The 14,172-nt window shown below is 30.7% G+C and overlaps 1 protein-coding gene across 8 annotated transcripts in view; it reads left to right on the top strand.

Moving 5' to 3' along the window:
- LOC143073201 (zwei Ig domain protein zig-8-like) overlaps positions 1 to 11,332 on the top strand; it is a 48,183-nt gene extending 36,851 nt beyond the window's left edge. For 5 of the 8 annotated variants that reach the window (XM_076248559.1, XM_076248562.1, XM_076248560.1 and 2 more), the window contains exons 4-10: positions 1,634 to 1,844; positions 2,657 to 2,683; positions 4,326 to 4,349; positions 5,870 to 5,920; positions 7,779 to 8,078; positions 8,591 to 8,614; positions 9,504 to 11,332. In XM_076248559.1, coding sequence (XP_076104674.1) covers positions 1,634 to 1,844; positions 2,657 to 2,683; positions 4,326 to 4,349; positions 5,870 to 5,920; positions 7,779 to 8,078; positions 8,591 to 8,614; positions 9,504 to 9,646 — 780 coding nt within the window. In that variant the 3' untranslated portion in view covers positions 9,647 to 11,332. The remainder of the gene's footprint in view (positions 1 to 1,633; positions 1,845 to 2,656; positions 2,684 to 4,325; positions 4,350 to 5,869; positions 5,921 to 7,778; positions 8,079 to 8,590; positions 8,615 to 9,503) is intronic. The other 3 variants (XM_076248563.1, XM_076248564.1, XM_076248565.1) reach the window with 3 other exon arrangements.
- Positions 11,333 to 14,172: the final 2,840 nt, after the last annotated feature.

The raw sequence follows: 14,172 nt of genomic DNA, 5'->3' as shown, positions 1-14,172 counted from the left end.
TTTAAGAAAAAAAAAACGTATAAAGTCATGTCAGTTGACAACTAAGCTGATGATATTCTCGGAAATTAGACTACTCGTCTGGCAAAGTACATTGTAAAGAAGTTTATATATTTGAAAAAATAAATAAATACAGAATGATTTGACCAAGGACATTGCTGCATGGACAATTTCATAACATTGATATTTAAGATATGCATACTATTCACATCAAATATGCTCACAGTTTTTATGAACAATATTTATCACAATTCGGTTTAAAAAAGTGATATGTACTTTCGAATATTTATTGAAAATTATTACTTTGAATAATTAGTGGTCTCATTTATATTAAATTAAAGAAGAGTAAACATTTTATAGATGACAAATGTTGTGGTAGATTTTTGAATATTGGTGGAATCTAGGTTTGATTAATAATGTTATTTAGAAGTAAACTTAGAGTACTCTTTTTGCGACATTCATCATGCACTTATAACTTTTGAATATAAACACGGAAACGGTATGGTATATTAAAATAAACAAGTCATATTGAACTTTACAACCGTTACAAGATGTCACAGTATAATTTTCCTAATTATTAATGTCTTGGTTAGACTTGTTGGCCTTTTCCAATCCAGCTGGTTCTTTTAACTATTGGCCTGACCTCCTGACTAAAATGTATATTATTTTGAAACCACTGTATTTTATATATGTTTTGTAAATAGATGCACATTCATGTACATATTTTGCACTCTCTCTGTACCTATGTATCTGCAATGGTTATATATGAGAATAAAGATATTGAGATTGACCATTCCATGAGGTTTCCCCATCTTGTTGGTAATTTTTATTATTGCATACTATCCATTTAATGGCCTTTGTAAATGATGCTGGTCATTTGTTATGGGGTCCCATCCATTGCATGGCCTTTCCCATACCAGGATTTTTTTTTATATCAAGTCTGCATCAAGTTTCGATTTGCCATTGCATATTTTCGTTCGTTTCTATAAAAGAAATATGTTTATTTACGATGATACAGTAAAACTGAATAACTGATTTGTACACACTCATTTATAAAACTAGTCAACATAATCGATTGATTTAAATAAATTATGATCATCACTAATCAGGACATCTCTTACCAAAGTAACAACCATAAATCTTTCACTGAATGTGTATGAAAATGATGCTTCTAGAATAAGGAATAAAGCGTTTCAACCAAGCTGCAGATTTGAAAGGAAGTTCAAACGCAGTCAGAATAATGTGACTAGGTGGGGACAGGTTTTAAAGAGAAATATTGCATTGTGAACTAAACGTAAAAATTCGACTCAGCGTGTCTGTCAAGTACGAAGCAGTTTCCATATTCATATTGCATTAACATATTCTCTTCCGTAATATGCTTTAGCTTGCTGCTTGACGGTAAACAATGTCAGGATAACAAGACTTGTGTCTGCTACACTATAATTAAACAACACATGACTGTTAAATAACTTCATATCAACATTTATTAGCCTGAAAAAAAGCTATTTGCGTCATCATTAAACAGGACATCTCTTACCGAAATAAAAACGATAAAACTTTCACTAAATGAGTTTGAAAATGATGCCTCTAGAGTTAAGAAAAATGAAGGAAAAGCATTTTTGTTTATTTATTTTAGGTTATCTGGAAGAGAGTTGATCAAAAGCATGCTTTAACCATAGGCGAGTTTGTGTTTACAACTGACGAACGACACAGTGTAGACCATTCTGACAAAGGTTATAAATGGAATTTGGTTATCAAAGATGTCACTAAAGCACACGCTGGTCTTTACGATTGTCAAATAAGCACCAAAGAAGACTTGGTGAGGAGAATAAGACTTTCTGTCACAGGTAATAACTTATTTATGATTATACTTTATTGAACAATTACTTTTACAATCTATCAAGATTTTAATATTCAGCGAAACAAACGTCTTTTGGTAATGAATGAACACTCATTTGAAATTTGAGCCAGTTAGTGAATAGCTCAAATGAGTTTCAAAATGGGAAAATACTACGGTTAACTTCATGCATCCTTTACTTGGTCCAGTTATTTTTGTTGGTTTAAAATTTCGTACTTTCGGTTTGAAATCTACTCCAAAATAGAGTACAAAGGAAAGAATGTAAAACGTGATGTTTTTATATCAGCACGTCAAGTACCTTGAGCTGGTTTTCAGGTTAGCTACAAACATTTCCTGCTCGGTTATAATTATTTGTCCCTTTTGATAAAGGGGAAGATATTATGTATAAGTAGTTATATAAATTCTTCTTCTCATAAATGATTTTGAGTTTGTAAACATATTAAAACAAATTCATCTATTTTTACTGCTCTTGTCAAAATCTGCTTATAAAAATGTTCATGATGAACCAAACAATTATATTAAGACCGTGTGTTGCAAAATGTACAGAGTCAATACAAGGCAAGTTTCTACATTTACTAACTCTACATTAAACTGGTAAACATAAATCAACATTAACCATGATAACAAACAACTACATAAAACAACTTTTATTAACCAGAAGTGCTAAAATCCTTTACAAACATATTTTGTTTCTAAAACTCACTATTTGTTTTACATATAAAGAGCATATTTAGCTGGTCGGTGTTAATGTATAGGTTAGCCTTATAACTCGTGTGATATCTCAAAATCTTTTATTTTCAGATCCTCCTCCAGTGGAAGAAACAAGAGGTAATTTATGTCATATATTTTTTGGAACATATTTCGATGTTAGTTGTCGTGAATAAAAGACTTGTGTAGTTTGTATGTTAAAACATATTCTCATCTAATTTATACCTACATATCTACATGTATAATGCTTTTAGTAAGACAGCTCTGTATTTTCAAGTGCATGTATCAATGCATTACAAATATACAAATGTAATGAACATTGGTATATTTTTCTAACTTATTGATTAACTTAACCCATATGTCTGTAATTCGATGACTGCAGGTTAGTTTTTTGTAAAGTTGAATGTTTGGTTTGGAAAAAGTCCTGAGATAATTGAATATGGAGTGTTGGAATATTATTTTCAATTATAAAATGACATATAATGATTATACAACATAAAAAAAAATAATCAATTTATTGTTTAATTGACACGAAAAGAACATCAATTCTAATGTCATCTATATAATACTCATTTTAAAAATTTTCAATACTTCATGATAGGTTTTTAATGAAAATTTTAAAACTTATTCAATTATTGTGTTTTTTATGCCCTTTTGACATTACGTATGTATATATTCGTACAAATAATCATTGCATTATTTTTATATATTGAGTGCGTAGATATTTACTTTAAAACCTTACATGTAAGAATGGGTCAAATCTAGGTGCAGTTAAAAGCGTTTACTATTTATTTTGCGATCAAATACAAATATGTTAAAGAGAAGGACAACCCCGTTTCAAATGTGGTATTAAAGTTAACCTCATTTAAATATAACATTAACTTATTTGATTATACTGTTAGTATTTTAAGACCACTTTGAAAGTATATGATAGAATTTTATTTAACCTTTGGTTTAAGATAAATCCTTTAATCTTTCAAATAATTTGCATTTTTAGTTATCTTTACTCTCTCATGAAAATACATTAACTTTCAAATGTTTCCAATATACTGGGTGGTTATGTACACAAGGCACTCGAGGACAATTCCATAAAAATTAAATAAATTGATGATTTGAAATAAATAAAACCGCCCTATTATTGATAAACAACAGTTTGTCATTTTTCTTCGTTGCTTTTGCTAAAATTCAAAATTTTCTTTTTTTTTTAATTCATAAGTACAGAAAATAATGTTTTACTTATATAATAAACATAAATGACTAAATATTCTCCAGGTTGTCTTGTAAAATTAAAATCAAAATTATTTTAACTTGTCATTCCTGGGGAGAATACCTTCCAAATGAGTATTTTTAAATCAATAATCAAATATTACATACTTAATTATATTTGCACAGCCTACTTTGTTGGGTAAACCGTAAATAGGTTACGTATTTATTAAACAGGAAAAAACATGGCAACACGAGAGATTCAGTTCCATTTGTTCTTATGCATAAAGACTAAAACAATAAGCGCATCTGGTGCAGTTAAATTTGTGTCGTTTTTTTTTTTTTTTTTTTTTTTTTTTTTATCAAATTTCAAAATAACAGCCCTTTTTTTAATCATCTGATAAAACACGATTAGGCGCAATTTAGAAAAAAATATATTTTGTGTCACTTATGTAACATTTTGCATTTTAATCATCTTTATGGAACTACCTTTACAATAAAACGTTAGTTAAAAGTCTGACGCGCATATGATATAATGTATATCAATATTTTATTTCAGAAAAGAAGACAATATTTCGTCCAGGTACACAATCACTTACTAATCACACAAGTTTATATTTACTAACTATGCAATTAAGGAACATCTTGCTCGTATATTTTGACCCTCATATATACGGTACCACTGAAGTATTTCCTTCTTAACCCTTAACTTAAATCAGTAGCACTTCTAACCATCGTTTAATAAAAAATAGAATAGCTATATGCAACGCTTTTCTGTAAACATTTAGTAACTCGCTTATCAGTATTATAATGGCAGAGTATATTCTTGTGCAACCCCACATACATTCGAATTGACCAATAATATAGGGTGTGCAAATTGCTATTGTTAATGTAATATCTTCCAAAGGTTTTATTAAACCAATAATTTATGGTTAAAGAAGAAATGCAGAAATAGCTCGTTCTTATGGTGTACTGTTATACCACTGTCCCAAATTAGGGGGAGGATTGGGATCCCACTAAAATGTTTAACCCCGCCACATTATTTATGTATGTGCCTGTCCCAAGTCAGGAGCCTGTAATTCAGTGGTTGTCGTTTGTTTATATGTTACATATTTGGTTTTCGTTCATTTTTTTTTTATTAAAATCAGGCCGTTAGTTTTCTCGTTTGAATTGTTTTACATTGTCATATTGGGGCCTATTATAGCTGAGTATGCAGTATGGGCTTTGCTCATTGTTGAAGGCCGTACGATGACCTATAGTTGTTAATGTCTGTGTCATTTTGTTCTCTTGTGGACAGTTGTCTCATTGGCAATCATACCACATCTTCTTTTTTATATCATGAGTGAGCAAACGGACATAAAATGTACGTGATTCTCGTTTCTTGTTTTTATATGGATTAGACCTTGGTTTTCCCGTTGGAATAGTTTAACACTAGTTATTTTTTGGGCCCTTTATAGCTTGCTGTTTGGTGTGAGCCAAGGCTCCGTGTTAGTTTTGGAGGCCGTATCTTAACCTATAATGGTTTACTTATATAAATTGTCACTTGGATGGAGAGTTGTCCCATTGGCACTCATACCAAATCTTCTTATATCTATAAAACAATTATTTGAAGAAGCCCATTTCACTTGGATGCTATTGTAATTGTACAATAAAAATGCTTACGAGCGTACATATGTTAACGCTATCATCTGATCTGAAATGCTTTGAATATGTGAATCAGTGTCGTTGCGTTATCAAAGACACTTTTCTTACTTTAAGAAGAAAATAAAAAAAAACAAGAAATAAAAACCAAGTAGCAATTTATTCTTTATCATTAATATAGATTGTTATATAAAGCCCCCCCCCCCCCCCCCCCCCCCCCCCCCCCCCCCCCCAATATTCCGCTAAACAAAATAACAGTCGTTATAAACATAGACTGGATATCTCTTCAACAAATATCAACTTTTTTAGTCAATGATTCTTGTTCAAGCCGTAAACTTCATTTTATTGAACAGTGGTCGTTACAGACAAACGTTCACGTAAATTGTCCCAGTCAATGGATGAATTTAATGTGTCAATCAATGGCCACAGCCACACTGTTTTGAATTTCATTCTGTTATGCAGCTACTGTTTTTCCAAATAGCAGTGTAACTAAAAGCCCACGGAATCATTCGGGTATAGTTGAACAATGAATCTTGTTTTTAAATCTGTTGTGACACTTGAAGTTATTTTACTGCATTTTTGCTCTCTCTTTTTTTTTTATTGTTAATTGAAACACAATAACAACTAGTGTTGCATGGTGATCTTGACGCCCCAATGGTAAAGAAGAAAGTTGAAAAGGCCATATATTTTGCCCCTCGAAATTAACATAAAACAATTATTTCAAACAAATAAGAAATCTTTCATTTTTTATTTGGCATATAATTCTGTTAGATATAATAATCTGTACTTTTAAATATGAGAAGATCCTTTAGATGATTTTATAAAACCTTTATTTCCTTTTATTCATACTATCGTAGAGTTTTGTATTAGAAAAACAAATTGAACTGAGTTTCTTAAACGTGCTTCCAAGGTAGCGATAACATATTAAATACATATTGCAAATGAAAACTTGATATTTATTCATACATTCAACATAGATTTTGTTTTCTCTAAATCAGAGTTCTAACAATGTACTTCATTCAACACGTACTATTGAATGCAGAGAAGCTTGAACGGAGTTTTATTTCATAAGATATCCATTTGTTTCCCTTCGCTTGAAAAACAATGTAAATGGAATTCAAATTAATTTACAAAATGAACATGAAAGCTCCTACACACGGTTGTATACACTAGAAACTTATGTATATGTTTTTCAAATATCGGCTGGGAACCAGACTATTTATAATAATTAAAAAAACACAAGAAACCGAGTTCATGCACATTGTCAAATGTTAGCTTTCCTTGAAGTAATTACAATTTTGTAGTATGTTAAGTAAATTCATGAAACGGAAATTTAGAGGCAATATATTCTTTTCAAATTGTGGCTGAAACTTAGACCCGCACATAACTTTCATGTTTGTCTGTCTTTTTGTAATATTAACAGCATGTCGTAATTTTAAACTGATTTCACTGCATGCTATATATACACAAAACACAAACCATCAGGTTTAGTTTTAAAATTATAAGGGTTGCATCCGAAACAGGTTTGTTGCAGTTATCAATAAAGGCAACATTAGTATACCGCTGTTCGAAATTAATAAATCGATTGAGAGAAAAGAAATCCGGGTTAAAAATTATAACCAAGGGAAACACATCAACTATAAGAGGAAAACAACGAAACAACATAAATACTGAAGTGAACAAAAAAAAAAAACGACAATGCAACACACACACAGACACGAACTAGAAAGATAACAACAATAGTGGATTGAACCTGGTTTTGTTGCTAGCCAAAATGTGAAATGAAAAACTACCGAACTCCTACGATAGTCCAAGACGAGAGTCCATAATCAACTGTGTTCGCTTTAAACTTGGTTCAAAGCAATCATGCACAAAACTAAACACAACAGCTATAAGTAAAATACTACATGATTCGAACTCGCATTGTGTCTTGTGAGTTTCTTTAAAATCGTTGCATTCTTGTATCTTAATCTCATATGCTCATTCATACATGGTGAGTATTTTAAGATAACGCACTTGCACTGAATTTTTTAATCACCTAAAACACTTAAGCAAGATTGTCGCTTTTTTCTTCATCGAGACGACATAACGTATTTTTGAATATTTTTTGGTATTGTAACATCTTATAAAATAACCACCCCTTTGAAACACGAAAATATCATAATGAAAATAAAATAAGGAGAAGGAAAGCGATGCAAATTCAAAACTTATATCATTAAAAAAATATAGAGATCTAAAGAAGCATCAGAATTTGTTTATTTACCACTAAGGTTCTTTTTAAGTAATGACCACCAGCATCATGAACATCAGGGAAAGCTGTGCATGTTAAAATTTCGGTTTTCTGTTTAAATTATTTATTCTTTCTTTTAAGCAATACATATATCAGGGCCAAATTTCACAGAGAAAGGTGAACCTATCCGCATAACATGCAACGCAACTGGTGATTCAATGACTCCAGAGCATATGGATTGGTTCCGTGATGGATTAAAAATACAGCAAAACATTGATGCTGGTGTACTTATTACAGAATTTAGACATAGTGAAACAAAAACACTTTATAGTGTGTTAGAAATAGCCAAGAGTACGATGAAAGACACTGGAGTATATATCTGTAGGAGTTCGAAAAAAGACGTTGATAGTCATCTTGTTGTCGTCTTAAATGGTAAGTTAAGTAAGTAAATGTTATACATGTACTACAAAATGTTTAATAACAATGACATTAATTCTAATTCTAGAAGGAAGATGGCCTAGTTAATTTAAACATATTTAGCCTAGTTATTCTGTATCACCTTTTCATGAATGATATTTGAAAGTGAGATGATTGTAGTTCATCCTTAAACTTAAAACATTGCAAATAATGTAGATCTAAATGCTAATGATATAAAAGCCTTCATTATTTGCCTATATTATATGACTTTATCGAAAGGGTTAAGGCTAGTCTTCATTTTAAATTATGATTGTTCCGTTAAAACATTTGAAAATATGTACTATATGTATACAAACACATTTTACTTGAATCATTGTAGAAGGAAAAGGTGGCAAATAATAACCGTAACCTTTCACACTATCTGCATTACGTAGTTCTAGAATGTTCATACATATAAGATACGTCTAGTATATTTTTTAGATACTTTAAATACATATGTTTGAATCTAATATAACGTTTTATTCTGTTTTTTTTAGCTGATTCAAGTCATGACAAACGTGGTGAGTATCTTTTGACTCGTACTTTTTCACGTAATTTGTGAACTTGTTAGTGATGCTTAATTAAAAAAGAAAATAATATTCGCAAACAGTACGATACTGTGATAGCTAAAACATAACGACTCACTTATGGTCTATTATTTCTAGCTTCATGAATTGGTGGTGTAGTATTTCTAGCGCCATGAATCGATGATACACAACATTTTTTTTCTTCCATTTTGAAATTAAGAAATAATTTGATTACGAAAAATGTAAAATCGGTGTTATAACTATTTAAATGTAATATTCAGTTACAAAGATAGTTTATGGTAGCCTATGAGACGACTTTAAGCATTCAAAAGATATAAGCAGTTACAGGTCACTGTACAGATTGCAATAATGAACAATCATACCAAAACTCCTTTTTTTCATATTTAACATAAAGTTAAAATGTGACATAAAACAAAAAAAAATACCTGACTTATGGCAAAACACTTAACGGAAACAAAATATGACAGAAAACTATTATTCGCCATTATAATTTTACCATTCAACGTTTATGTTATGGAAAATCATGATCAGAATCATGCCAAATATGTTTAAGCTAATTTGAAAAAAAGAATTATGGTTTGAATGCCAATGAGACAATTTCCGACAAGAGAACTAATTACACAGACATTAACAATTAAAGGTCTTCGTCCTGCCTGCAATAATAAATAAAACCTATAACCGAATGATATGAGTAACCGTAATCCAGCATCTGAACACCTCGTCAAAATTTGGAAAGAAAATGTATAAGGATAGAACAGGAGGTATAACAAGTCTATCTTATATCTAATCTGTATTAAAAGTCTAGATTTCTTTTCAAATATTGGTATACATTCTTAAACTTTAAAAAGATATTCTTTTTCAGGTTTTCAAGATATAAAGACTGTTGTGAAATCATCTCATTTGGATAACCCGGGTAACAGCGCGTCAAGTGTGAACAGACGTGTTCATTATTTAATGTCGAACTGTTTATTATTATTAGTGACTATACTCGCACATAACCGGTAGCACTTTACGGGTACTTCTATACATAGGTTTTAATCCAGTGTGATATGTAATATAATTTATCAAAATAGTGTTTTTACGATTGAGACGTTTGTCTTTGTAAGATGTATATAGTAAAATTCTTATTCATTGCTTTATAAAATTGTATGTTTTTAAGATGGTAGTTCGGTACCGGAAAGGAAAGACATGGTTAATGAAATGAGAGATTCCAAAGTGTGTGTTTAAACAGATAAAGAAGATAGATATGTTTTGAAAAGATGAATAATTGAAAGACAGTACCAAACATATCAGTTATTTCATACATAGATGGTCGCACATGTACAGAAATATATAATAACAAACGCTAAGGGTTTATTATGTTTACTTCTTTACCACATATCTATGTTTTCTTCTTTTTTCCTTAGACACCGGTTCTATTTTACAACGAAAGTGCTTTTAAAGGGGGATACTATTTCAATCTATTTAAATGTAAGAAAGTATCAATTGATCTTTTTAATAATTATCTTAACAACTGAGTTTCATATACTTAAGAAATATGATTGTTACTGTCTAAAAAACAGTGAATTTAAGCAGTGATTTACAACAATTGTATTGTACTTCCATCTTAAAATCATAATTTAATCTTTGTACTTTCCACTATTATTTCTGGTCTTAAGAAGGCATAGTGCTGATATTTTTGTTCTGAACATATGTTTCCAAAAGAAAATAATCGAATATGTAATAGAATAGTTATCAAAAGTACCAGGATTATAATTTGTATACGCCAGACGCGCGTTTCGTCTACATAAGACTCATCAGTGACGCTCAGATCAAAATAGTTAAAAAACCAAACAAATACAAAGTTGAAGAGCATTGAGGACCCAAAATTCCAAAAAGTTGTGCCAAACACGGCTAAGGTAATCTACTCCTGGGGTAAGAAAATCCTTAGTTTTTCGAAAAATTCAAAGTTTTGTAAACAGAAAATTTATAAAAATGATCATATAATTGATATTCATGTCAACACCGAACCCTGTTCTTTCATTGTTTTTCTTCAGCGTTAAAGCAACATTAACGATGGTATTAGATAACACTTTAGAATTGAAAAACTTAAAGGATCACGCTTTTAGAAGCAGTTATTTGCACTATTTAGCATACTTGATGTTGAATCGTCCCACTTGCTATGCATTGATCTGGACGGGATTGCATGTTGGAATTGTTAACAATGTAAAATCCATTTGTATAAGTACATCACATTCAAAAGATCCAATATAAAGTTATCAGTTTGCACTTCAACAATGGTTGAAAAGTTCATGTATTGAAGAACCATTCTATTTGTACGGTCGATATAGGTTTATCATAAGACCATAATATGTTGTGACAATGAAGGATTAATATTCACGAACAATCACACTTTAGGACAGAATCTTCTGTCATTCAAGCATGTGCGTGAATACAATGTGAAACATATGCAAAAAACTATTTATATGCAATTCCATAATTGAAATAACTGATGACACAATGTGTCATAATAACTATTCTCGGTTGTCAATATTAGTAAATAAGTTTGTATATCTTATTTTTCATTATTTATTTTATCAAAATTTGCATTGTAAATATCATAAATCTAAAAGTGATATAGTGCTTATATTAGATTTAGCAGTAATTCGTGTATGTTTTGATCGACAAATACTAATAAATTTGTTTATAGAATATTGATTTATATATGCAACGTATATTTAATATCCAATAACTAAAGCTGATATCAGAAAACCAAAGAAGATTACAGAGATGATGAAGTGTCAATTATTTAACGAAAAACGTATAGAAAAACAATCATCACAGATACAAACCTTATAATTTGGTACGCTTTCGTCTACATCAGACTAGTCATTGACGAAGTTGTAGTGAATTATTAACCGATAATTCCGACAATGTATGCAAAATACGACTGAGATAGGTGTTTCATTTACCCGTTGTTCATTGGTCATGTGTGGATTTGATCTCGTTGGCTATCATAATCACTTCCTTTTATGTTATAAATATATTGTCAAAGCCAGGAAAAAAGTGTCAATTAATCAAAGTTGAAAATTTCACTTGTAAGTTGCAAAATAAACTTATAATAAAACGCATATCTCCAATATATATTCTAGTGTAAGTCTTTTTGAAAAAAATAAAACTTAAACTTTATCAATCCATTCGACATTGAGACTATGCAACCACCAACCAGATCACGAAAGCGACCGTATAACACCTTATTGACAGACGTTCTTTCTCATAACATTGCTGGAGTATTTTTTCGTCAATGGTATACCTCTATTAGTTCCGTTGCCAGTATAAAAACAAGTTTTGGTTCAGCTTTCGTACTTTGAACTGCCACTTTTAAAGCAGTAACATATAATCTTTCTTACCATTTAACGTTTGCAATAAACATCTTAAGCGCATGAACATCAATAACAGAGCTGTGCTCCTTACACCAAATTTATCCATGAAGAGTTATGGTGAAGAACCTAATTGATTGAGTCGTTGTTCACATTATATTTCATATTTACTATATGTGCTATCTTTTGGTTGCAGTAAAATAGTTATCAAAGGTACCAGGGTTATTATTTAATACACTAGACACTCGTTTCGTCTACATTAGAAATAAAGCTTCACTTTAAGCTCTCACTTGTCAATTTTGTTCGCACTTCGTATTTGTAACTGTAATTTTCGAAACAATTTGCCATTATAATTACTCCTAGTCACATTTATCGTAACCACATATATACCGACACATACACAATATGACTTTTTTGTTATGTCTTCATTGACACTTTTGTTCTATCTATATAAAATTATTATTTACGCTAAGCATAAATGGTGCATCATTTAGCACGAGCGTTAAATAGTCTGGTATTTTCAGCTGATATCTTTATTTGTTTGCATATCTGACTGTCATGTTTTCCAGTTAGGGTTTGTATACAAGAAACTCATAGTGCAATTTTTGAAATGGATTTACTTCAGACATGTGTTAGAATATTTAAAAAATCTTTGACGAGACATATGAACTGTACTTTCCTCATATATCCTGAAAAAAAGTGTTCGTTATGCTCTACAATTTTGTACTTGTTTGGCTTTATAAATATTTTGATATGAGCGTCACTGATGAGTCTTATGTAGACGAAACGTGCGTCTGGCGTACTAAATTATAATCCTGGTACCTTTGATAAGTATTATACGAATTTGTGCAGTTATCATATATTCTTGACCATGTATGTCACACTGTTTTACGCCCCACATAAGGGCATTATGTTTTTTGGAATATGCGTTCGTTCGTCTATCTGTTCGGCTTCAGGTTTGTGGTCATGGCAGTTTTTTATTAAGCGGGAGTCCTATCAACTTGAAACTTAGTTCACATGTTCCCTATCATATGTTCTTTCTAATTTAAATGCCAAATTAGAGTTTTGAACCCCCAAATTCACGGTTCACTGAATAAAGAAAATAATAGTTCTAGTGGCGCATTGGTATACTATGGACACAGTCTTGTTTCCATCAAATGTACGATATTGATAAATCAAGTAAAAAAGTATTGACTTTTTTGGTTTATGCCAAGCTTCAGGGAATGAGACCTATTACTCAGTTGAGCGAAAATGAATAAGATTTGAAGCAATAATTCACTGGAATGTATTATTCTATCTGATTTGCTGATTTTATTTATCATTATTCTAATATTGCACTTTTTAATAAGTGAGACATCAACTTAACTATGAAACCAACCCTACTTCAACTTCTGCCTTTTAACTTATTTATTTTCGGTTATTTTCTATAAAAAAAAGCTTATATACAATTTTAAATTGGGAACATAGTATTTTCGTGGTTTGTTATATACTGATTTTAATGGATTTCGTACTTGGTGTACATTCGTACGTGGTATCTATGATAAGTTTATTTACAACCACTAGGTCGATACCACTACAGGTAGAGTTTTAATTACCACATGGTATCAACAGCTCAGTAGTCAGTACGTCTGTTTACAAAACTTAGAAAATCTACGAAGGCTTTTCTACCTTAGAAATAGACTACCTTAGCTATTTGGCAACCCTTTAGGGAAAGTTTTGTCCTTAAAGCTCTTCAACTTCCTACTTTATTTGGCCATCTTTTATCATTATGTTTATTCATGCGTCAAGTCTATCGTAGACGCAACGCGCGTCTTGCGCAAATGAAAAAAAAATAAATCCTGGTATCTATGATGAGTTTATTTGCAAACCGAACAATCACTATGCCTTTCACACTAATATTGACAGATTGGCACCACGAAAAATACAAAAAAAAAATAATAAAAGAAAGACAAAAGACACAAAATATACCGTTCTCAGACAAATCACAATCACTGAGAGTTCACTACCATTAACAATTAACTAATAATAAATCATGTTAGAAATTTTAAAAGCAATAGTATCTGTAGTATCCTTTATCTCTATTTCGATGGGACAGATTCGTTCAACATAGTCACCAAATTTTGTATTATTTAGTAAAAGATACGGATAACGTGTAATTAAAAGGAGATGTTA

The sequence above is a fragment of the Mytilus galloprovincialis genome, chromosome 4, assembly GCF_965363235.1.
Source record: "Mytilus galloprovincialis chromosome 4, xbMytGall1.hap1.1, whole genome shotgun sequence".
Lineage (NCBI taxonomy): Eukaryota > Metazoa > Mollusca > Bivalvia > Mytilida > Mytilidae > Mytilus > Mytilus galloprovincialis.
The sequence above is the reverse complement of the archived record's forward strand: the minus strand, read 5'-3'. Positions and strand labels throughout refer to the sequence as shown.